The sequence below is a fragment of the Diabrotica undecimpunctata genome, chromosome 8, assembly GCF_040954645.1.
Source record: "Diabrotica undecimpunctata isolate CICGRU chromosome 8, icDiaUnde3, whole genome shotgun sequence".
Lineage (NCBI taxonomy): Eukaryota > Metazoa > Arthropoda > Insecta > Coleoptera > Chrysomelidae > Diabrotica > Diabrotica undecimpunctata.
This window is the reverse complement of record NC_092810.1, coordinates 124,279,516-124,306,827: the sequence shown is the minus strand read 5'-3', so window position 1 is coordinate 124,306,827 and position 27,312 is coordinate 124,279,516. Positions and strand designations below refer to the sequence as shown.

Here is a 27,312-nt window from a genome sequence, read left to right as displayed (position 1 = left end):
CAAATATTCTTTTGTAGGTTACTTTTAAGTGAGTAATCCTTTTGTTGACACATTTCTTTGTATAGCGAGTATATTTTAGCTATGGAGAGTGTCGCATTCAAATATTTTCTACAGTAGCTTTTCTACACTAATGTAAGTCGGTTAAAAGGAAACTCTTAATATGATTTACAATGATTTGTTTATCCTCCTTTGAAAGTTTTTTGACTGGGATATGTTCTTCCTTGTTTGTCACCTCCAGTATACAATCCTGATGCGGCATTTCGATTTTCCAATTTAGCATACTTTAATTCTGGTTTCGTTTTTATAAAAATAAATTTTTTTTGAATTAGGTCGGGATTTTGCATTGCTTTTTCGATGCCGGTGTCTTTGTGGAATGCTAGCTTGAACATTTTGAAAAATAAAATCCTTTTTTCGAGTGTCTAATTTCCTAATTGCCAATATCTAGAGCATAACTCAATTCTATCCATTTTACTAAATAATTGGGAACATTTAAATCGACAGCGGTCGCAGTGTAAAATCTGAGGAGATTGGCTGGTTGCCTTCCGTTTTTAGTAGTATAGGGTTGGCCCAGATTTCTGCATTTTTTGCAATATTTAGTTTCCATTGTGATTCGTCTGCCTTCTGCCAACGGCTTCTTGTCTTACAGTTATCTTCCTTTAAATCTAATTTAATAATATTAAAAAAAAATTGTTGAGAACAATAAAAGTACGCAAGACTGCATACCTTGGACACATACTGAGAAATGATCAATATAGTCTTCTGCAGGTCATCATGCAGGGTAGAGTCAATGGCAAAAAGGGAATAGGTAGAAAGAGGAAGTCATGGCTGCGAAATATTCGAGACTGGACAAACATGACTGTAGACGAATTATTCCACGTTGCAAAAGACAGAGAAGCTTTTAAAAATGTGGTCGCCAACCTCCGTTAATGGGGACGGCATAAGAAGAAGAAGAAGAAATCTAATTCACAGGCACCTTCCTCGTATTTTTCAGCGGAACTGAAATAGGAATCGTCGTCGTTGAGATTGTACTCTTTATCTTGGTCGACACTAGTTTCAAATGGTTCTAGATCAGTTTCTTCAGTGGTCTCGTCGTCATAAATAAATGCTTCTGTAGAATTAGTTCTCATTTGATCTATTCAAGTCTCATTTTCTAGGCAAGTCTTCTAAGCTAAGCAATGCAACTTCTAAGTTGTAGCATTTTTTTATAACTTGTAGATGGAGTATCTAACTTCTCGAACTTAACATGCGCCTGTTCTTTACTCTGAAAGCGAAATCTATAATGAAACTAAAACATTCACATACAGTAAGAACGGCTACAGTTTACCTTTACGACTTCACATAAAATATTCCAGTGCATTATTTGTAATATTACTTTATTGTATTATTATTTATCGGCACACTGAGTGAACTATAACTTTTGGGTTCTTACCGTTTACCTCCTGAATTATGATTTGTGTTCAGTGGCTATTTGTAATAAAGCATATTATATTAAAGAATATTATAATTACAGTAAAAGTCACTAACTACATTTAGTGATTTTTGCCTGGTAGGTCAAAGTGTTGTTTGTGATTTACAGATTTATGCACTTATATGCAACCAGTTATACATCACGCATGGACTTAATGACTTTTGCCAGATAATAAAACCTACGGTTTTAAAGGTGTTGGTGTATTTACCTAAGAATTGTATGAAATTTATTAATGAGTTGTGCCAGAATGTCAACGATATGAAACATTATGAAATTAACTGCATTTACTACAATTGCTTTCTTTGACGTTTAACGACCTTATCCATGTTTTTTATTGGCTGGCCACTTTTATATTTATGTAATAATTATGCTTATATTTAGAATAACAAAATTAAGTAAAATTAAAACTTAATATCAGAGTTATATGATAAAACGTTGTCTTAAGTTCTGTAAAAAAAAATATATTTTACAAACTGCTCAGTAATCTATTTATTTTTCTTTTAAATCTCTTATAAATTATATGTACCTAGTTCTTATATGTTCTGGTTAGTTCCCATCATGGTTAACTATCCAATACTCTGATTAATAACTGTAAGCTGCTTGGTTCGTGATCGTGATTGGTGTGTTTGTTGTGTTGAACCCGTTTCTGTTTAAATTTAACGTTCAAAATTGATTGTTCATTGTTTATCATCTTTAAATCTGTATTAAGATACATATTACTTAAATCTGTTCTGTTCTATCTAGGAAAACTTTTTTTTTTCTTAAAAATGGCTCAGCTATTGTTATCTGGTATTTATTTAATCATCATCAGTGGCATTACAGCTAGTTATGAGCCAAAGCCTTCTTCACAACAATCGTCCATTCGCCGCTGTCTCTGGCAACTCTTCTGCATGTTTTAACTCCGATGGATTTTAGATCATCCTCTATGTTATCTCGATACCTAAGTTTTGGTCTTCCTCTGGCTCGTCTTCCCACTGGTCCTCTTCGTCGAAGGCGTGCTAATTTGATTAATACATTTTATAACGTCAGGTTCCCCAAAGCTTCTGTATAACTCAAAGTTGTAGCGCCTACGCCACAAACCCTGTTCTTGGACTCCTTCATATATTTTCCTTAGAATTTTTCTTTCAAAACGTTTAAGCAATTCTTGGTCGGTCTGTGTAAGTGACCACGTTCCCGACCCGTATGTTAACACCTTTAATACCTTTAATTTTTCTGGGTATTTTTGGGGCCATCTGTTTTCTCAAGCCATAATAGCACTTATTGGCAGGCACTATTATTCTTTTAATTTCTTCGCTGACATTGTTGTCTTTGGTCAGAAGCGAGCCCAGATTGACGAAGATGTCCACACCTTCCAGTTCTAGATCATCAATTAATAGTCTATGTATCTGGTTGCCTGATCCAGTACAATACATATACTGGGTTTTCTGTGAGTTTATTTTTAATCCCATTCTCAGTACACACGCCCTTAGTGATCGAAATGCTTCGATCAGAGATTCTGTGAACCTAGCAATAATGTCTATGTCAACTGCATATCCGACCACTTGTACAGATTTATTAAAAATAATGCCATTCGTATTAATATGGCACTCTCGAATTACTTTTTCTAGTGCAAGGTTAAATAAGAGACACGACAGTCCATCTCCCTGTCTCAGTCCATTTTTACAATGGAAGGGTCTTGAAAAGTCGTTTTTTATTCTGACTACACTCTCTACGCCTGTGAGTGTAAGTTCCGTTAGTTGAACAAGATGAAGCGGTATTTGAAATTCCACTATACAGTTTTTTTAACTCACAATGTCTTACAAATTGTTTTAGTGAACTAAATCTTGTGTATGACGTAAATATTTTTTGAATTGTAGCGTCGAAAATAAATTTTACATTCAAAAATACCAAAAAGCGATATTTTTATAAAAGAATGGGCTGTTGCCTGAAATCTTTGTGACAACGTTTTCGAAAATCGAAAAAACAATTTGAACTTAAAATACACTATTCATTTCTCTCTATTTAGAAAAAAATTATTTATAATTGAAAAAATAGAACATTACATGTTAAATACACTTTTTTTATAGTAGCAAAACCGTAAACATTAAACAAATATACAGTTCTTTTACTTCTACAAAAAATAATTATTTTCTATGTTATAATTTGCGAATAAAATGCTTTTTATTTTAAAGTAGTGAAAACGCGACGAACTACAACGTGCATGATCGTTATTATATTTTGCTGCTTTAGCTAAAATTTCTTGTTAGTGATTGTGAAATACCTAGTGTTTGCTTTGTGTGTCAACATCTACCGGATTGCTTGTGCTGCTGAATAACATTTACCTGAGCTGAATAACGGCCTCTAATCAAGGACTGTCGAATTTTGTGCGTAGGTCTTTACTGAAACTTTGGATAACAATAATCAAATTGTGCTGGATCTCATGTGTAGATCCAGATTTTAGGTAAATATTTAACCCACTTATCTATATATTAAAACACATTAATCAGTTTAAACAAACAAATTTCCTTGTCTTGCAATATACAAATTAGTAAACAAAACTTAAAAAATTACATAATATTGAGGTTTCTGCGCAAAACCAGTGACCAAAATTAAAAGATACTAAAAGGTAAATTTTTTATTCTTTTTTTTTATAGCATGCTGTTATTTTTACAAAAATTTGTCGAAAAATTATTATAAATTATTATAAATTTATATTAAATTTTCTGTGAGAGTTTTAAGTTTTGTTCTATACTGGCAACTAAGGATCGAAGGTTCGATCGAAAATAACTAGACTTGGGCAAATATGCAAAAAAGTGAAAATATCGGCATAAATATGCACTAATTTACCCAAAAATATGCATTAAATACGCATTTCTTTTAGAAAATATGCATTAAATATGAATTTTTTAGGAAATATGCATTTTTTAGAAAATATGCATACAGTCAATGGAAACATATATCTAATAATGCTATATTAATAATAATTGTTTATTTTAATAATTAGAAAACAATATAAATAAACTTAAAATCTAAGTAGGTAATTGTAATGTACTAATTAATTGTAACGCAAGTACTAAAAAAGTAGCTCTATGTCTCATTATGTGCCGTACATTTTCTTCCCAGGCAACTGAAGGCCTTTCCCTTCTTCTTCTTTGTTGTGGTATCTAATTTAAAGCTTTCTTTGGAAATCTATTTTCATTCATTCACTTCACATGACATACCACACTAGTTGGCTCGTTTCAATTCTGTCTACACTGGAATATACAGTATTTGTCCTTCTAATATCTTTATTCCTGATATGATCTTTTTTGGATACAACACACGCTATCCTTAGAAAATCCATTTCTACTACTTCTATTATTTTTCTATATTTGTTCGTGATCTGCCAAACTTCTGCCCCATAAATCATAATAGGCTTTACCAAGGTTCGATAAATTGTCAATTTCGTTTCTTGTCTAATATCTTTAGACCATAGTAGAGAGTTTAGAATGTTTACCGCTTTTTTTCTCTTCTGGGTTCTGTTTTCGATGTCTCTTTTGGTAGTACCTTCTTTAGGTATAGATCCGAGATATTTATATACATTGCATGTTTTTGTGTTTCTAATTTTTAACTCTGGTCCTTCTTCATTATCTCCTATTTTAAGATACTCTGTCTTTGACATATTCATATTAAGGCCCCATTTTTCATATTCTTTCTTTAGTTTTCTAAACATGTAGTCCATGTCTTCCTCATCATTCGCTAGGACTACCTGATCATCTGCGAAAAATAAAGTTTTTAGACATTTACCACCGCCTAGGTCTATTCACATTCCGGATACTTGTTGCCTTCACTACACTAGCGATGATTGAATATATTTGAAATTTTGATGAGAGAGACAGAGAGACAGGCCTATCCAAGGTATATGTTAGGTTTGAGAGAGGTCCATGCGATGATAAGGAGAAAAGAGATTTCTAGAGTAGCTAGCTTGAAATATTCGAGACTGGACAAACATGACTGTAGACGAATTATTCCACGTTACAAAAGACAGAGAGCTTTTGAAAACTGTGGTCGCCAACCTCCGTTAATGGGGACGACATAAGAAGAAGAAGAAGAGTAGTTAACGCTGACACATCACGTACTAGGAATTGTATTCTGATAACACTAGATGAAAACCCCTTCGATTCATCGCTCTATAAGATAATTCAACATGAGTGTGGGTGTCGCATTAGGATTTGTTTTAGGACAGATCTTGTGTAACGTTTATTATCAAAAGGTACTCATGAGTTAGGTCAAACTATTTGGCCGTCGTGGCCGTTGCTAAAAAACGAATTAAAAGAAAGACAAACGATTTGATATTGAGATAATTAAAAAGGGATTTAATCTGGTTTTACATAAAAAGAAACTATATTGTCAGTAGAACCGAGAGTTGAATATTAGTATGGAGAGGTTGTACAGGTCATGCTTAATGAGACTGTTTATTATCTTGAACTGAATTTACAGCGCAACCTTAGGATAGCTGCAGACCTTAAGCACTTTGTTAATAGAGCATGTGCGATATTGGGCATCTTGGTTCGACTTACTGTGAATAGTCATGTACCCAGGTGACTGCTAAGCTCTGAAGTGCTGTGTATACTTTAAAGATGGATGATAGGTAAAAGAGATACACAAATAACATATTGAAGACTTATTCGACTCTGGCGGTAACTTATCTCTAACTTTAAGACAAATGTCGCGCGGTACCGCAGGATGGTAAACTATTATCAAACTTTAGTGTTCACATGGTTTTTTCGTACCTAAATCTATTTATCAAAAAGGAGACCGTCGTATGTATATATTGTAATATAGGGTACGTAGATAGTATGGGAGATACTCTGATGGTATACTAGCATTCTAAACGCTGAGAATCAGCGTCTTAAAATAATAACAAGGCTGTCTTAAAATAAAGTGATAGAGATAACAGAACAGTTAAATACAAGTGTCGAATAATCCTTGTATTTTAATGTATTTTAGGGAATATGTCAATTTATGCTTAAAATATTTTGAGCTGCAAAGTCGTGTTTTGAACATATCTAAGTTTCTGATCTTTACTTGAATTACACCCTTTAAGGTCGATTTATTCATACCTATCCGTGCCGTGTCCGTTCCGTGTTATGACAGTGCCCGGCGAAAAAAAAACAATGTACTCGTATGAGTATATTTATACCTTTTTCAGGACGGGTCCGTACGTGCCCGGCCTGAAATTAATCTCAAACGATATTTTTGTTTTCGGCATTGGCGATGCACGGAGATGACACAGACCGTACGGACTTGTATAAACACGATTTTATTGTTTTATGAACGCGAGTACTTGTAAACAGACAAACAGGAGATGTGCGGTTAGTATGTTATGATTTAAAAAAAAAGAAAAACAGAGTATTGCGACATTACCAATAATTCTCTGTATATTTTTAATTTTTCTTCGGTTTGTCTTTTTTCCACATAGGATGCACACTCCATCTTCTTTGTTTTCGACTTTTCTCCTCTTGCCCTTTCTCTTTATCCAGTAATAATGCCAACACGGTGAGATCTTCTCCAAGCCTTCATATTTTCAACTTTCTTTTACATAGAAATATGTAATAACGTTTTCCTCTCTATTCGGCCCGGTACGCACACTGCTACACCGCGGTTGTATGTAAATATAACATTAAAAACACCCGGACTCGGCACTGGTACGGAACGGACACTGAACGAATATGTATAAATCGACCTTTATACAGCAAATTCGTAAGATCGCAGTGCGGGGTGCAGAAGATGGGACAAAGACGACATCTATTATATACTCACGTAAGAAGAATGAAGACGTACTATCGAGAATTTCACTAGGGCAAAAACAAATTGGAAAACTTACGTAAGTACGGTCGCCAAAGAGATAAAGGAATAGTGTAGATGACCTCGTGATATGTAAAGAGATATTTGAATACAGCCATGAATCGGTATTGACAGATCGAAAAAACTAAAAAAAAAGAAGAAGACCCTTTATACTTTGGTTTACTATCACAGTATTCTACCAACGTCTTCCATATGTAATATAATAGGTAAATATAGTTGTTAAACAGTACACATTCTCAATTATACTATTTTGTATTTCATGTAGTAACATATACCGGTTTGATTAAACTGATTAATGAACAAATATTATGTAAATCTAATGAATTTGATTTTAAAAATACAAGATATGTAAAAAATTCAATAGTTTAGTACATCTTGTAGGAAAAATATATTCAGATTATTTTTGTTATATGATAAATATCTATAAATTGATGCAAGTAGGATGGTTAATATACTTTCTCTACAGGGTGCTTCACGACGAGAATAACACTATCTATACATCGGAAACTACTTAGACGATATTTATGAAAATTGGTTTATGGGGATAACAAGTTGTGATGAACTTATAGAAAATATTTTGACAAACGTGCCAGTCCCCTCGGTTATATCGGCAATGGAATTTTGGTATTTTAAATGGAACACCCTATATATTATTGCATTTTTAGATTTTACGTAAACTTCATATTTTTTGAGCTACTCATCTTTTTTCAAAAATTTTGATAGATAGACCAAGCTTAAGTTAATAGCTCATCCATTTATAAACATAATGTCTAGTAAACTGTTGAACACAAAGAGTAGGTAGAGTTCTTTCTGGAATTTATGTCGAAATTGAATTTATAAATACAGGGTGTTCACAAATGAAACAATAAGGGCCAATAATTTTTAGTATAACATCCTGTATTTTATAATTTTAATAAAAAAAGAAGTCAATTATCTTTCAAACAATATCAGGGTTTCCTATACGATCTATATAATTGTGGTTTAATGTTAAAGGTAAGATATTGTTTTTTTTTTTTTGAAGATCGTGTATGAAAATATCATAATCATCATTATTTCTGGTTACTGGCTTTTTAAAAAAGTATGTATAATAAAATAAATAGACTTATTGATCTAGATACATACTTTGGATACATCACCTGGCGATGTTACTTATGAAACTACCTCTTGATTTGGGAGAGGTTGATTAATACGTATATTAAACTGTGATGTGTCCCCTTTATTTTTTACTTATATACACACGGAATAGCGTATCGATGACATTACTTAATATATTAATTAAAGCTTACGAGTATCTATAATTACATCTCCAATAAATGAACTATTATGATTGACTAACGTCAGACAGATGTGTAGCATTGGTAAAAACACATCTCCTGGCCCAGACGGCATCCACAGAAGATGCCTTAAAAATCTTCCACAGAATATAATCCCGTTGATCACCAATATTATCAATGCATCTCTATCACTGAGTTACTTTCCTATTCCTTGGAAGGTAGCCAGTACAGTCATGATCCCAAAAAAAGGGAAAACCCTCACCAACCCTGAATCGTACAGACCCATTTCACTTCTGAGCATCCTAGGTAAAGTCTACGAGAGGATCCTTAAGGAGAGATTCATAGAATTCCTAGACGCTCACTTCCAAATTCCAGATTACCAAATCGGATTCAGGGCTGGTCACTCCACACAAAATGCATTGGTAGAAGCAACAACCTTCATTTCACAATTAATTAACGAAAGGAAATACGTCATAGGCATATTCCTGGACATCCAGAAGGCATTTGATCAGGTCTGGCACACAGGACTGATCGAAAAACTCCACCTTGCCGGACTGCCCACACCTTTCGTTAAACTAATAAATTCCTATCTCTCTCATCGGACAACCAGGATCAAAATAGCTGTCCACCTATCCACTCCATTCACTCCACAAGCTGGAGTACCCCAGGGCTCAATACTTGCTCCAATTTTATACACAGTTTACAACAGTGACATTTCCCGCCCACAGGAAGGATCAGAGTCTCTCCTCCTATTCGCTGATGATACGGCCATCCTTACCTCGGGCTCTCACGGAGAGCGTGGACAGCAACGGTCTGTATTCGAACGGTCGCAACATTACCTTGACAGAGTAATAAAATGGTGCAACAAATGTAGAGTGACCATAAATCCCTCCAAAACCTAAGCAATACTTTTTAAATCTCCATATTGTCGCGATGCCCGGGGCCGGATATCACTTTTGGGAGAAGACCTCATCTTCAGAACCTCAGTTCTCTACTTGGGAGTTCGCTTTACAAGGACTCTCAACTGGAAGGCTGACGTTCAGGAAACCCTAGATAGGATGAGGCAAAGGTTTAACCTCCTGAAAGTGCTGTCCGGCAAACTGGGCGGGACATCTTCTAAAACTTTGTTGCATACATATAAAACTTTCGTCAGACCGGTAGTCGAATTCAAGGCATGCGTCCATATCTCCCTTAAGACACACAAACTCAATGCCATCATGGCCACCGAACGTCGTATCTTAAGATACTGTATGAGGAAGGACTGGTCGTATCCGTCAGCCCACATATGCGCATTAGCCAATATAACACCACACCAATAAAGGTGCAGGAAGTATGTCCTAACAACCATAGCGGGTTCGAACAACAGAGCCAAACGAACATTGAAGACACCTTGCAAAAGTTCCATTTCCTCCAGCTAAACTTCTTCACAACACTGGACACGAACTTCCTGATGAGTATTTTGATATTTTAGAATCATTCCCCATCCAATATCGCAGGTAAAGACTGCGCGCCAACAACGCTGATAAAGAGCCGTTCCTAAAAACTTGGCTGGTAACCCCTGAAGTACCTAAACTGGCATGCTTGGCAGCTGCCACTTCCTCTTGTGCGTTTCTGGATCTTCTTAGATCGCTCACACAATAGTCACTTTCAGCTTCCCCCCTGCTTCTTAGTAGTCCACTACTTTTCTACAACATTCACGCGATTGCCGTTTACCACACCTTCACTACTCCGAGAAAAAAAGGAGTAACCCATTCCTTGAAGAGGCCCAGGCCTAAACAAGGTAAAAACGATCTTGTCATGACTAACGAACTAATATTATTCTGAGACCTTGATTCCTCGTCTGCTCTTTTTATATCATAACACCTATGACGATATCGGTCATCTTTGTTGTACATGTGTAAGCAATGCCACGCTTAGATTATTTCAAGTATGTAAACTCAGGTATTTTGTTAAACTTGACACACTACGTGTATCCCCGATTCTGATTGAAAACAATTCCAATTAAAACAATAATGTAAAACATGCAACAAAACACAGTGTAAAATATTACTAATAGTATTTTATGAATTTTAATATATTGGGTCTAATATTACAAAAGTGCTAAAAATGGCTCGTTTAGAAATAACCAATGAATTTTACTAAATACTTTTCATATACTGACACGTGCTCAATGCTGCTACAAAGTACCCAGATCGACCACGACCTATAACATCGTAACCTCGTGACGAGAATACTTTTATAATTTATTACATTTTGGTTATTTTTACAAGAAGTTAAAAAATTGAACCTCACATTTTTTTGTTTAATTCCACATACATACATTATAACAACTTACAACAAGTGTTTAAAACTTTGTCCTTGAACTTCCAAGCATTTACACAGTTTACGTTTGTTGCACATCTAAACGTTGCTACAGAGGGTCAATTGATTGCTTTGTGAATTGTAAATTCACAATCTTTCTTTGTTGTAAGGCGATGGAAGCATACTTCATTTTTTATGTAACCTCATATAAACAAAATATAGAGGTGTTAAACAACAACGTATCATTGTTGGATATCGCCCTATCTTTAAATATCTCATCAAAAAATGGGTTTACCATTTTGAAACAACGAGGCGGAGTTCGATCGTGAAGAAAAATCGTTTTACAAATTCTTGTGGTGATATTGGTTTTTAATTATTTTAATATATTAAATATATTGAGATATATCTCACCTAAAAAAGTAGTTATTAGAAAATAAAAAACTATTTAATCACAATTTCTAACCAGTATAAGTTACCATTATAAAAGTAGAGAGCTACAACCTGGTTGTGTCTGATAACACGAAAAGCATTAAACTCTCATCGCTCCTGAAAATCACGTACTCTTGTAATGCTCATTTACTTCACTCCAGTAATGCCAGTTATGCCTATTAAACATTCCGTTTTTTATAAATTGTGATTCGTCAAACCATATAATATTCTTCAAAAATTCATTGCCTTCTTGGCATTTTATCGTTACAAATTATGTAATTTTATTATGGTCGATTTACTTTTGAACTAAACTAAATTTTGAACTGGAGTGTAAGAATAGAGATATAATTTATGTTTCTTAATTCGCTGAATAGATGGCATACACAAAAGAAAAAAAAACGAAACCACTTAAATAAGGAACTTAAATATACAAAAAACCTCAACAAATAGAAATAATTCAGAGCATTCTATAAGAACGTTAACATCAACAAAAAAGAATTAAATGCAACCACAAGACAATGCAGAAGTCAGAATGGCGACCTATTAACAACAAGGAAAGATGTATTAAATACAAATAGATAATCTCCCAGCTGAACTGTATAAAGAAGGTGATCACGATACCATAATGGCATTACAGCAGCTTATAAAAGAAGTATGGACACAGAAATTCCTCCCAAATGATTGGAATATTTAAATGCTCTAACCACAGAGGAATTACTCTTCTAAATGCAGTGTATAAAATATTTTCCACAGTACTATGTTACCCTATGGCATCATATGCACAACGGATAGTAGGAAAATACCAGGCTGATTTTAGAGGTGGTAAATCGACAATTCATCAGACTGCAACATTGAAAGAAATTTTAGAAAAAACACTGGAATATGGCATTGATACTCGTCACATATTTATAGACTACAAAGCAACTACGACTCTGTGAATAGAAGAGAAATGTTCAAAGCAATGAAAGAGTTAGGAATACCAAATCAGTTTGTAAATTTAACAAAACTAACTCTTGAAAAAGTTGAATGTAGAGTACGAATTCAGGGGGAACTGTCTGAACCTTTTAAAACAAATATCGGGCTGCGCCAGGGAGACCACTTTTTCTGTATACTGTTTAATCTGGCTATGGAAAAAGTCATACGTATGTCACAAATCACAACCATTGGTTCAATATATAATAAATCAGTGCAAATTGTTGCCTATGCTGATAATATCAATATTGTTGGTAGACCGGAAAACGCTGTACGTGAGGCATATGTAGCATTAAAAGAATCATCTACAAAAATGGGTTTAATAATAAACACCAACAAAACCAAGTATATGAAAATAAGCACGTAACACAAATCATACAACCACTTATTATAGAAAACGACGTCATCGAAGGACAAATTTGTATACCTGGGAGCGCTCCATAACACTGAAAATAATACTACCGCAGAGATAAATCGCAGAATTTTCACGCCCAATAACTGCTATTTTGGACTCAATCTCCTCCATAAATCCACGATTATATCGAGAATTGCAAAAATAAATCTCTCTAGATGACAATGGAGTGTGGAGAAGACGATACAACTTCGAACTTTATAGAATGTACCAGGAACCAGATATCGTATCATATTAAGATAGGACGTCTGAGGTGGATAGGGCATGTAATGCGGATGGAACAAAATAACCCAGCTAGAAAAACGCTCCTTGATAGACCCCTTGGTCAGAGAACAAGATAGCTTGATAACATTGATGAAAACATGAGAAATATGGGAATACATTCTTAGCGGAGGAAGGCGATGGATAGGGATGACTGGAGAGAAATTCTTGAGGAGGCTACGACCCACGCAGGGTTGTAAAGCCAGAATGATGACGGTGAATAGATGGCATTGGTATACCTAAATCTCTCTCACTACAACGTAATGATGCTTCGGAATGAGCAGCATAGTAACCGAGCACGTCAATTGTATGATCACTATTATCAATAATTAACTTTTTGTTGATAACAGTTAAAATATGTTAAATTTTTAAGTAATCTCTTACGATATTACGGTTTGGATATCTTGTAGTAAATATAGCACATGTAGTAAATATAGCTCATTGCTGAATTCTAAAAGAGCGATTTATATCACTTTGTAAAAATATCAGTAACCAGAAATAACGACATTTATGACATCTTCATACACGGCCTACTAACATAGAACAATAAAAAATATCTTACCTTTAACATTAATTCACAAGTCCCTCAAAAAGTATTAACTTTAGATATAGGGAATTACTACAAGGACAGACAGTTAACTTCTTTTTTTATTAAAATTACAAAATATAGATTGTTTCGTTTAAAATTATTCACTTACTGTTGTTTGAAGTTTAAAGAAATGGTTTATTGGTAGTTAATTTCCTGAAATATCGTTACCTACTCTTTGTGTACAAAGGTTTTCAAGTCATTATGTTTATAAATAAATGAGCTATTAGTAACTTTGAAAAATTTGTCTCTATCTGTTACAATTTAAAAAAAGATGAATAACTCAAAAAATAGGAAGTTTTGACCCATGATATCTTTTATCTAGCTTCTTATGTAGAATCTAACCGGAAGTGGCATGTCTGTCACAATATTTTCTTTAAATTTGTCATAACTTGTAATCCCCATAAACTAATTTTCATAGTAATCCTGTTTTTTCCGATATATAGATAGCGTAAGCTTGTCATGAAACACCCTGTATAGTATAGTATAGTATAATATACTTAATATATCAGAATATATTTTGACTAAGTCTACACATTCATTATCAAGATTTATTAAATAATGTAGTAAATCGTAAATCATTGGAGCTTCCGCCGATTTTTATTTGATGTAGTTATATTTAACTTTGTTTTAAAATAAACGTTCTTTGAAGTGAGAACATCGGTTAACATAATCAGCCAAAGTAAATTGATTATGAATGTGTATATATTTTTAAGAGAAAAATTCAAATTACTGATATATTTTTAATGTGTTTAGCATCAATCCCACCAAGGGCAAAACGATAGTCCAGATATGTACGAATATGCCGACAGTCCAAAAGCCAATCCTCTGGGCTTTAATACCTCCGGATCAGTAGACAACAGACCAGCTACATCGTATCCTCCAACGTCACCGCTTCGAACATCATTTAATCCAGGAGGAAATCTATTCAATTTTTCTTACCCGCCTACTATGGATGCAGCTGCTTTTGAAAATCAACTCATACAAAAGCTGCAAGCCTTGAGTAATTTCCAGCCAACCACCCCTTTCCAATATCCTTCTTCTCAGTCTATGCCATTTTTGCTGCAAAGCTTGTACTCTCCACCTTTAATGAATAATACATATACCTTGCAAAATCCTCCTCATAAAAATATGCAATTATTTATGGGCAAACCGGTTGGAGCTGGAAGACATAGCGAACCTAGACAACTGAATCCGACTTATTTTAACCCAAATCAGTCACCGCCTAGTAAAAAAGAAGATTATCATAATCCTCAATACGGTACACTACGTCAACAAAATTATGGTGCACAAAACAGTCAAAGCAATAACGACACATATCAACAGAAGGACCCAGACTCTCCGTTATATCAAAAAATAATTCCCAAAAAGGAACAAGAAGAAATCAAGCAGGTCCGATTGCAACACAATCAAAGAGAGTCTAGCCCCAATCCAATATATCAAACAATCATACCTAAAAAGGATCTTAGTAATGGTAAACACATTAAAATACAGCAAAATGAGTCGCTTAAAAGAGAATCTAGTCCCAGACCTCAGGAGGGGGACAGAAATTCTGGCCACTTCATCAGACCTCATTCGCAAGTCGGAACACTAACCACGACCGATGCTGATGGACGGCTTCGAGTTATAGTGCCAGTGTTGTCCGGTTCTAAGGAGGATATAAGTGAAAGTTTTAGTAATTTACGAACTGATGACAAGTATAAAGGAACATTGTCGAGAACTTATAGTGATAGATATAGTAAAAGTAATTCGCAACCACCACCCTCTATTATGAGGCATAAGAGTAAATAGGATTTATGATTTATATTAATTATTTTGTCATTCAGGCCAATATTTATTAAATAGATTGTGGTATGTTTAAAGATAATTTGCTCGTTAATATATATTTTTTTATATTTTCTAATGTAATTCAAAAATCAATATTATATATAGCATACATATTCAACGGCCAAATGTCCGTCCATATATATTTATCTTCTTGTAATACAGGTCAATCTATTATAAATTGCACTGACACTGATTGACTCTACACCTGACACCAAATTGGTGGCAGGTGTAGGAATCTGTTATAAATACACACCTGACACTCTCAACTGACATTCTCTCGTTGCAATATATGCGAGACTACTTTTGTTATCATTACCGGTATTACTGAGTTAAATAATTCTTCACAATTTAATACCAAATGTATAAGAATTTTAACTATAACACACAATGTCTGACGTGAATGAATGGTGTAGCTCTTTTAGACAGCAAAATACAGGTTTAATTTAAATAAAAATATATTCAAAATAAATAAATAACAAAATAAAAACCATATCCTAGATAATATGTACAATAAAAATTAAATGTCAATCCTAGCGACGACAGTATTGACGTTTGGATGATCTACTGTTTAAAACCTGCTAAAAATAAAATATAGTTAATGTCATGTAAAAATCGAAACAAAAATAAGTTGTGTTAATACACACATTGACGAACAGGAATGATGGGTTAGAGGTAGTCGAATCGATCAACACTTGATCCGGTAAGGACCGGGAAGTGACTAGTCAACACTTAGCCACGGAACAGATATGTCTCAGATCAACACTCTAAGGCCAGTAAGGAGCTGCCACTAGATTAACACTCTAGTAGAAGCGGTTGGCCTTCGGTCAACACCCTAGGTTAGTGGAGTTGTACCCTGTCAACACTCTGATAGAACTCTCTTTGTCTAAAATCGGCTTACGTTCGAATTTCATTTACGTGCTTGAAATACTTACGAGTTTATTAGTTGTAAATATTTAATACTCGATATGGATAATTGTAAGAATTGAGAAAACAGCTGAGCTAAAAATAATTACTTGACCACTGGATGCTATGTAAACTTTAAGCATTATCATTAACGATCATTTACTTTTGTTAGATACGCGCAAATTTTTTCATACGCCCTTTGATAACCGATTGGCATTTTGGTTGACCTCCTAACTTCATCCGTTTGATACGTGTTTCCACTTCAAGATTCAAATATTCTAAGATGTAGTTTCGGATATTTTAAGAGATTTTCTAAATAGGTTGATTTTTGTTACAGTAGCAATATTTTTAAACCGAAATCCTCTGTCGGTTATTTTTGATTTCATGTCAGTAGGTGGTCTTTTTAATTGTTAAAAATATGCAAATAATAATGATTTTTTAAATATCTTGGACCTAAATAATAATTTTTTTGAAAACATTTCTCCTAGAACTAACTATATCAGGATTATACGGTATTTTTGTTCGGCTGGATATTTGCAAAAAAGTTATCAATAATGTTTATATGAAATCCAAATCCAAACCCTTATGTCTATATAAGAAGTAAGAAATGTCAAATAAAAAAAGGTCAATTTCGAGGTTAGAAAATATGAGTTATCATTTTAGCTTTTAATTATGTAAGTACCTCAAAAAATTGAACACAAGGTAATAGTTAGCCGGTATAACAAATCTTTTTGAAAAAAAAATAAGAGCAATGCATGAAAATTAACTGAAAATGTAAGTAATAGTAAAATCGATTAAAAACGCATAGGCAGTTAAAAAAGTAAAAATTGCCAGTTGTCAGTGTATGTAACAATTTTTGTTTTAATTCTTCTGTTATCTTTGTTTAATATATTCCGATGTATATAGGTAAGCGGCTAGTTTCATGATTTTAACTCGCGAGTAGAAATGATAACTTATAAGTATTAAGATAATTCGTGAATAATGTCATACTTGTGTAAAGATCCACTACTACTATTTTAGAATATAATGTTGGACGTATTCGTATTCTAAATCACTCACTGTTTATTTCTAGCCAGCGTTTCTTAAATTTTTCTCATTGTTTTACCATTTTTCATTCAATAAATAATTTGTATTTTACAATGGTATAAATATTTTAATGAAACACCCTGAAACATAGAGAAGGAATATTTTTTCGAGTCATCATGTTTTGACCTCAAAATTGCGCAGCTAAAACATGTACAGCTGGTTCCTAAAAAAACTGATACGACTCAACGACTCTTAAGCGTATTTTGTAGAAAATTGAAGTGTATTTTGAAGGATAAATACTTATTATTTACATACTGTCACTGTCATTGTCAAATCTTAAAATTTGTCAGATAACTTATTCTGTTCAACCTCAAAAAATGGCTCCACAGCTAGCAAAGAACTAAAAGCCAGAATTGTAACGAAATTAGAAGATTGTTGGTCACTATCTGCCGTAGCGAACAGTTTTTAATATTTTAATATTTAATTTAATATAACTGCATCAAAAAAACAAGCTTTTACACCACAACAGAAGCAATCAAGACTTATATTTACTTTAAACCACCAGCTACAAAATCAAGATTTTTGAGACAGGGTAATATTTACAGATGAGAAAATTTTTCAATCTTCTAAAAACCATATCCTAAATCTTCTAAAAACTGCAAAATTGGGGTGTATAGACCAGATAATAATAGATTTAATCCTTTATATGTTGATAGATATCGATCAGCTGGTCATTTAAGCGTCGATATATGGGGATAGATTTCATCTAGAGGATTGGGATGGTATGGCGTATTAATGGCAGGTTTGTTGGGCAGACTTATCTGAATATTCTAGAAAACATCATGTTTTCCAGTGTAGAACAGTTGTATCCAGAAAATAATTATATCCTCCAACAAGATAATTGTCCTGTTCACACTGCAAATATAATAAACCAGTGTCTCCAGAATAACAATATGGAAACCTTACCATGGCCCAGCTATAGTCCAGATTTAAACCCAATCGAGAATGTGTGGGGGTTATTATAAAACGGTCCCTCCATTTTGTATTAATAGAAAAACTGTGGTCCTGCTTATGTTAAAATGTTTTGCTGCCTCTGATAGTGACCAGTTATTTTTTAATTTAATTACAATTCTTGCTTTAATATATTTTTGAGTTAAATTGTTTGTTTTATTCCTTAATAATAATAAAAATAATAACAACAACCTCATTATATGTAAAAACTATCATTTATTTATAAAATGCAGGAATTCAAAATAATATCAAAATTTAGACCTTAATAATTATTACAATTTATGAATTAACATATGTAATCAATTGCTTGTTGTTTGTTTATTTTATTATTTGTCTGTCATAATCAATGCAATTTAATGTCAGAACAATCAATAATACACTGCACAAAATGATCAAATCTTACTAAGAGTCGTATCAGTTTTTTTTTAGGAACCAGCTGTACATATATTAATTAAACCCACTGTACTACTATTCTGGATAACTTTGATCATCATTAAAATGTAATTCATCTTATAAAATGTTTAAAAATGAAGTATTTAGATGAAAAACTTAGAAGGGACGAGCTACAAGCGTATCTTTTTCCTATGCCCTCCTCATTAACGGAGGTTGGCGACCACATTCTAAAAGTTTCTCTGTCTTTTCCATCGTGGAATAATTCGTCTACAGTCATGTTTGTCCGTCTCGAAATTTCGTAGCCATGACTTCCTATTTCTACCTATTCCCTTTTTGTCATCAACTCTACCCTGCATGATGACCTGCAAAAGACTATATTTATCATTCCTCAGTATGTGTCCAAGGTATGCAGTCTTGCGTACTTTTATTGTTTTCAACAATTTTTTGTCTCGACCCATCCTTCTCAGCACTTCCTCATTTGTGACCATGGCAGTCCATGGAATTCTTAACATTCTCCGGTATATCCAAAGTTCAAAGGCTTCAAGCTTCTTAACTATTTGCGTCCATGTTTCTACCCCGTACAATAGTTGGGATCAGACGTAACATTCAACAAACCCCAGTCTCGGCGCAGTATTCAGATTTTTGTCACAGAACAATTGCTTAAATTTTAAGAACGCTGCCCTTGTCATTTCTATTCGTACCCTGATCTCTTGGTCTGGATCTAATTCTGTGTTGATGTAAGCTCCCAGATATTTATATTTTGTCACTCTCTCTATTTGCTGTCCACCAAGGGTTAGTTGTTCATTATTTATTGGACTTCTTGATACTATCATACTATCATAAATTTGGTCTTATCTGTGTCGATATCAAGTCCCATTTGAATGCATTCACTATTTATTGCATCTAGTAAAGTTTGTAGTTCTTCTATACTTTCAGCCATTATTACCGTGTCATCTGCAAATCTCATGGTGTTTACGATTTCTCCACCAATTCTTAGTCCCTCTGTTCTTTCCCATAAGGCTTTTCTGAATATGACCTGTGAGTACACGTTGAAAAGCGTCGGAGACAAGACGCATCCTTGCCTGACCCCTCTCGCAATCGATATATTATTTGTTTCTATACAAGCGTATCTCCTACACTATGTCTGTTGTGGAGCAGTTTGTAACAACTTAAGAAAATATAAAAGCGATCGATGGTAATTTTTTATTAATAGTTGATGTTGTGATGGTGTTGCAATAAATAATTTTATCTTTTGCCTATATATATATATATATATATATATATATATATATATATATATATATATATATATATATATACAAAGGAGAATATGCATATCTCGTTAACGTGCCACTGTATTATACGTATCTTTTGAGATCCATTCGTATATCGGTGGTTAATACACAACCCTTCAGTCCGTAAAAGACTAGTACACTCTGAATTAAATAGAAGCAAATTTTATATAATATAAGGAAATAATCTTTTACTTCATTTAAAGAGCACTAGATGGGGATATATTATGTCTACAAATAACAAAGGAGTAAGGAAAGATGAAATACATTCAGAAATTTTAAAGCTGATATAAATTAGCTTTCACGCTTTACTTAGACCACGAAAAACTAAAAAAAAATAGAGGAAGCATTAAAAAGATTGTTAGATTATATCGAAACTACAGCAGAAAATACATACGAAAAGTACATGACGGAGATCAATGGCCTAAATTAGATTAGACCTATATTCAGGAATAGCTGAATATCCTTTCATAACAAATATAGTTACATATATTTCGACCCCCGACGTATTATTATGGTGATGAAAGCCGTCAAATCCCCATTTGGATTATGACCAGCACCTGGGCATTTTAAAATTCTATTTTCGAGGTGATTATTCATTTTTGCCCTTCATAGTTTTTTGTTTAATTTATTTCTTATTTTTCTGTCTCTACATGATGCTCTCCAGTCCTTGATACTCATAATTTTTACTCCTTCTACGTCGTCTTTTGTTAGCTATTTCTCTGCATCTGCTTTATGGTGGAGTCTAGTTGGTTATCCTTGCCGAAATCTCTAAATGTGGTCTACTCTACAGTCCATCTAATTTACAAACCGTTGCACGTCATCGGCGTCATAGCCCGTGACGTCACATGATACCAACACGAAATATTTAGGCGGTAGGTGTGTTCTTTTTTAGAATCACTTTGCCGAGTACACTGGCATTACAGCCACTAGACATATTTTATTATATACGCGTAGAACTAATATTTAAAGATTTCTATTAATGTTAACTTAAAGAAATAGACAACAATATGTTTCATTTAATTTGTATAAATGGATTATAAAGCATTTTTATGAAGAACATTTGTTCGGAACACACTGTAACTGTAATCGAACGAAGGTGAAATTTTGGCATAAATTGTTAACACTTATTTGACAGTTGCTGTGTTGACACTTTTTGTATTTTATTATTTTAAATTTTAAAGTGAATACCTCTTGTTTTATATTTTTACCTATTTAATAAAATCTGTTCTTTTTAGAACAAAATTAGTGTGTTTTATTTCAAAAATGTCACGTAAGAATTTAATAATAATTATGTGACCTATTTGATTTAAAATGGATTCAGGATTTTTTTATACTTTGGCAACTATGTCAACTTCGATCTCTGACGTAGATAATGACGTGCAACGGTTTGTAAATTAGATGGACTGTATATAAATCCAATCCATTCTTTGATTTTTTAACTCATTTCAAAATTCCTTATTATATTTGAGCCTAGTATTATTCTTATAGTCTTTCTGTTGAATTTCAGAAGGATATCGTCTTCTTTTGTATCAAATATTACTGTTTCCATTCCATATAAGTTCATTTTTGTTACTTTACTGTGTAAAGTAAAACACTATTTGAATTTCCTTAGAAGTTGTTTCATTGAAGCTTATCTTTGTAATTTGTTCTAGCGATCCTGGGTCTTAATTTTATCATTTTCCCTAGTTGTATTCTGTTCCTCACTTGTTCAATTTGCTTCTATTATTTTAGAACGTATTAGTGCATGAAGAGCACTTTTGAAATTAATGAAAATTAGGAGTATCTCTCATTTTTATTCTCTTACATTTGCGTGCATGAACATACTTTATGAAATTCATATATTAATTATTTTAGTGATTGTGTTGAAAACAACAGTTTCGTCTCGGAAACTAAATAATTTTAAACGCAAATTCCACCTGCTTTTTAATTAGAAATTTCGTTGAACGCAATTTGTCGGAATAATAATATTATAACAAGTAACAAGTTTTATTTATATTTTCTCTAGCGGTACATACAGCATTTAATTTTCAATTTTCATGTAATTATGCCTTTAATTTACAATTATATTTGTGTGCGTGCTCAATAATCATTTAATCATAACTATTTCATTTTGTACATTCCTAAATATTACATTTTAAAATAACATATACTTTATACTCCAGTCGTCAGAGACGAAAATGTCACTAAACCTCTAAAAATCATACAAACAAGCTGAATTTTGCCGAGCATTTTAATTTTGGGACCCCTTAAAACCCTCCTGGTAGGGTGGTAAAAACACAAAAAAATCGATTTACTACAAAAAAAAATGTTTATTAGCACTTTTTGTGTAGAATGAACCGTTCTTTCAGAGACAACGCTTGAAGCGACCGTCGATTTTGAATATCAGTTACGCGCAAGAAATCAATGTTCAATAAAATTTGTATCAGCTTGGTGGTAAAAATTCGATTTCTTTTTATTCAAGCGTCCTATCAACAAAAATCAAGATGCGTTTTAAAGGTCGACAGTTTATCTTTCGTATGCGTTTTTGTGTTTTGCCACAAATAAACTCATTTAGTGAAAATTGAATTGTTCATTTCCCCATGATAATCAGCTACTTAAGATATTGAGCAAAATAATAACCTTGCTTCAGTACCAAACCCTTTCGAAGAACCAGCGTGAATAATTATAAAACGTTTACCATCATAAATTTCTGGTTTACGGTATACTTTTAACACTGTTGTGTTGTCAGGAAATTGTTTAATTTTCTTTTGAATAAATCCACGTTTCGTCCAAAAAAACAAGGTCTCTGAGTGCACGCTATTCCTCCTCCTTAACATTTTCTCCTTAGTAAGGATTTAGTGGTGTCATGTGATTTGTTTAACTATTTCTGTCCAATCACCTCTCTCCTGTGCGTTTTGTTTTGCTTCAGAGAATGAGTAACCAGTCATCTTTATTTGGTCCAACCATCGTACTGGAGATCTTCCCCTGTATTTTTTCGCTACGTTACCTTCAACTATCATTCGCTCCATGCCTTCTCTTCTTCTAGTTATATGTCCAAAATATCTCAGTATATTTTGGTTGATTATTTTGCACGCTATTAAGATTTTCCTAATATTTACGAATGAACTTGGCTCTTAAAGCTGTAATACTGATGCGCTCAATCAATGCTCTTCGATTATTGTCTTTTTCGTATTTAAATCGGCAATTCTTTTACCAAAATGCCAACACATGTTTTCTCAATAAATGCAACTTCTTTATCCCTTAATTCATTACTTTTACTTTGCAGATTAACATGTTTTTCTAAATAAAAAAAAACAGCGCTGTTCGAATTAGTTTAATGTAAATAAAATAAATGCTTTGTTTTTATAACACTATAAATTATTTCAAATAAAAAAAATTGATCTAATATCAATCAATGTATTTAACACAAATTTCCTTAAACTACTTTCATCAATCCTTTTTTACAACATACATTTTTTATATAAAGTATTGATTAAAAAGTACGTTTTGGTTAATTATTAAATTCAGATTGAAGAAATTGATACTTACTTTGTTGGTAGGTACATGTCGTAATTCCACACTGCCATTTTTGATCCCTTAGATAGATCAGCTGTCTTGTTTTTCGAGCGTGATCTACTTTTGCCTGGGTTTTGTAAATAATTGTAAATACTGTTCGTAATAATATTTTTTATGCAGCAGGTACTCTCTTAAATAAAGAATTGCTCAATGATACGTACATATTTTGATAAACGAACATACATTTCAATATGTTACCTGTTGAACAGATGAAAATGGCTCCAAAGGCCCTTCATTCATTTTTTCGAATTCGCAATGCTTTAACACATTTAACACTAGTTGTTGTGCTTGAGAATTCAATTGTTTACCAGGTTTACCAGGTTTACCAGTCTAAAAATAAAAACCGTTAAAAAATGTTTCGTCACTCCGTTGACGTGGTTTAAGTCGTATTTAAATAATTAAATGTCAATTTAGAGATTAGAATGAATTATATATTTCTCGTCATTAGCTAATACATATAAATTCTTACCCTAATAAATCAAACACGAAGGTATCGGTTAGTCGTTATAACAACTGTTTGTTTAAAAATATGTAGATTCAAAGTACGAAAAAGGATTGAATGTAAATGACACGAAAATGTGTTTGGACAGGCGGCTTAAGTTCACCCAGTTAGTTACTGTGAATAGGAAAGAGGCGTAATATAAAAAATAATTCGTGAATAATGCCATACTTGTGCATAAATCTAGCAGATGGACTGTATCTTTTATGATATATTCATTCTTAAATTAAAAAGATCAGTATAAAGAAGACAACATGCAAGTATTCTACTCTTTTTGTAGAAGAAGAGCTTAAGGAATTCAATTTTGAAACTTACAAACCAGTACTTACTTTTGACGTCACCGTTATTTTAAATAAAGTTTACCCATGCTTTTTCTGAACCTGAAACAATTTTATATTTTTTCTCATGTATGTCAGTCGTCAGTAATAAAAAAAGCATTGCTTGGTAAGTCGTATTCTAGTCAACGTGCTCTTAATTATTTTTAGGATATGAACTAAACAGTAATAGACTGTCTTTTCTTTCTATGATAAATAGATATAGTACATATAATTTTCATTTGTAAGTGTACAGTATGCTGCAAATCTATGGAATATATTCATTATTTTGAATGACCACCAATGGTCCTCGAAAGGTCTCCTAATCGCCTTTGCAACGATGTATCATTCTAATATTTATTTCTACAGGGTATACTAAAATTATGCACTTAGTTAAGTTATGGAATTACAACAAATACTCATTCAATGAACTAAATTGCAGTAAGGACCGCCACTGCGAATAAAACAAGGTTGTGCTTTTTGCTTGTTTTGAAAAAAGAAATAGTTTGATTGATAACAATGCTACATTCTAACTCGAAATTAATTATTTTATTTATCAGTCAAGTATTCAAAGTTATTTTCACAAAAATATTTAAATCAGTATTGTCATTGGTTGGTCGTTATTGGCATTAGCATTAGTTTTTTGCTGACATTAATACAAGCATTAATAAGAATAAAACTTACAGAAACAGAACGAATTAAGATTTTAATCATGAATGATTGTGGAGATAGAGTGAGGACTCAAGCAGAATTTCGTAATTTATTTAATGCTAAATACCCTAACCGCTAACTGATTTCTCAATCAACGATTAGCAAAATTTAAAAAAAAATCGAGAAACGGTTCAAGATTTCGCCAGAAGTGGTATAAAATCAATACCTGAAGCTAAAAAACTGGATGTTGTATTGGCGTTTTAATACATACCAGTTCAAGACAAGACAAGACAAGATACGTGGCATTTACACAAAGTACATCTGGGCCAAGAACTGTTAAATGTGGAGTTTGATAGAAGAATAAAATTCTGTAAAACCATTATGGAACGATCTAACAAATCAGAGTTTCATAGTAAAATACTTTTTTCAGATGAAGCGGCTTTTATGCCCAACAGTCACGTAAACTGTCAGACATATCTATATTGGGCAAGTGAAAATCCACATTCGATAGAAGAATATAGGACAGACAATATCCTGAGAAGGTGAATGTTTGGGACGGCATTATAAACAATGCCGGCTTTGCGGTTTTTGAGAAAAACTTAATTGCAGCTCGTTATCTGGAATTTATTCAGGCTTATCTGGTGCCACAGCTGAATCAGCAATTTTCAAATAGAAATGATTTGTAGCTCCCACGATACACACACAACGGTATGCTAAATATAGAACCGTAATTCGGTTCGACGCGCGCATGACGTCACGTGCGAGGAGCTCTGCGAGATTTGCCATTTAAATGTATTAGTAAATGTGTTGTTTAGATCTTCGATTACGACTTTCTAGTATTATTATAAAGTAAATATTACATTTGTAATATATTTAATTGTGTTATTGTGATAGTGTTGTGGTAGAAATAATTTACAATGCCTAGTTGTGCCGTAGCTAAATGTACAAATTATAATCAGTGTACAAAAGGCACAGATATAAAATACTTTCGTTTCCCCAAGACAGATGAGCTGAGAAAGCAGTGGATAATCGCATGCCGGAGAGAAGATAAAATAAATTTAAAAAATGGTAAGTTTTCCTTTAAAAAATGATTTTTGAAAGACTCCTCAAAAACAAATAAGTACCTATATCTTTTTATGCAAAATGAAACATATATTTTTGAAGCTATGATTCTTCCGGAACTTTATTCAAATGTTTAATTTACTTTATCAACTTATTTTCTTCATCATCTGTTTCTTCTGTTTACCTTGACGTTTTTAAGTTCTTCGTCTTCTGCTACTTTAAAGGTGCATTGAGCAAACGATAAACTGTTTCTTCTTCTTCATTGTATCTTATTCTTTTGTTTTTTTTTTGTATTATTTTCCTCCCTCTTCATCTTTTTGTATTATTTATTGTCAAATGATAATTTCATTCCATTTTATTTATTTTTAGACATGTTATTTTTATTCTCAGCCCTCAATACAATATATCCTCATTTTTATATTCAGTTCCAGCATAGCTTCTGTCGGCAGTTCCTCGACTGCCACATTTAAATTTTTTTAAATTGCCTATTATTTTTAAAAATCGATTTTATAACTACCTTTATTCAGTACTTTAAATTTTTTGCAGCAACGATTTGCTCAATACACTTTGAAAATACGTGTTTTGAAATAACCATGAGGCAAAGGCTTCTCAATTATTGTCCAAAGAATGCTCGTCTCTTAAAATCTGATGCTATACCAACATTAAATTTACCTGGCAGTTCATTTAATACTTCTCAAAAGAGAAAATTTGAGGAAAGAACATTACGAATTGTAAAAAGAAGCCGTAGAGAACAATTGGAAGGTATCATAAATATAGTGGCCAGCACTTCGGACCCATTAGAGATCCAGACCATTACTGAAGAGTCCGAGCTGTCAACCATATCAAACACCCAGTAAGTGTAAAGTAAATCAAAAATTTTAATATTGACATAATTTTTAAATAAATTTACATGAGTTTTAAATAAAAGACTTATTTTACTTCCAGAACAGATGAAATTAAACACACATGCATATGTTGTACCGAATTGTTTAAACTCAAAGAGAAATTAACGCTACTTGAGACTCAAAACAAACAGCTTTCAAAAGAAATTGAACAAACAAAATCTACCACTTCCCAAAAATATACAAATATCTTAAAGAAACTGTTCACACCGGGTCAAATTAGAATTTTGTTAAAACCAAACCAAAGTACGAGGATTCGGTGGTCCACAGAAGACATTGCTTCAGCAATATCCCTGCGAAGTGTCAGCCCAAAAGCTTATAGATATTTAAGGGCCAATAATTATC

General features: G+C 33.0%; 1 protein-coding gene across 4 annotated transcripts in view; it reads left to right on the top strand.

The window, feature by feature from the left end:
- The window catches only part of LOC140447948 (uncharacterized), a 421,074-nt gene extending 395,384 nt beyond the window's left edge, over positions 1–25,690 (top strand). For all 4 annotated transcript variants that reach the window (XM_072540908.1, XM_072540906.1, XM_072540907.1 and 1 more), the window contains one exon: positions 14,286–25,690. In XM_072540908.1, coding sequence (XP_072397009.1) covers positions 14,286–15,320 — 1,035 coding nt within the window. In that variant the 3' untranslated portion in view covers positions 15,321–25,690. The remainder of the gene's footprint in view (positions 1–14,285) is intronic.
- The last annotated feature ends 1,622 nt before the right edge of the window (positions 25,691–27,312 follow it).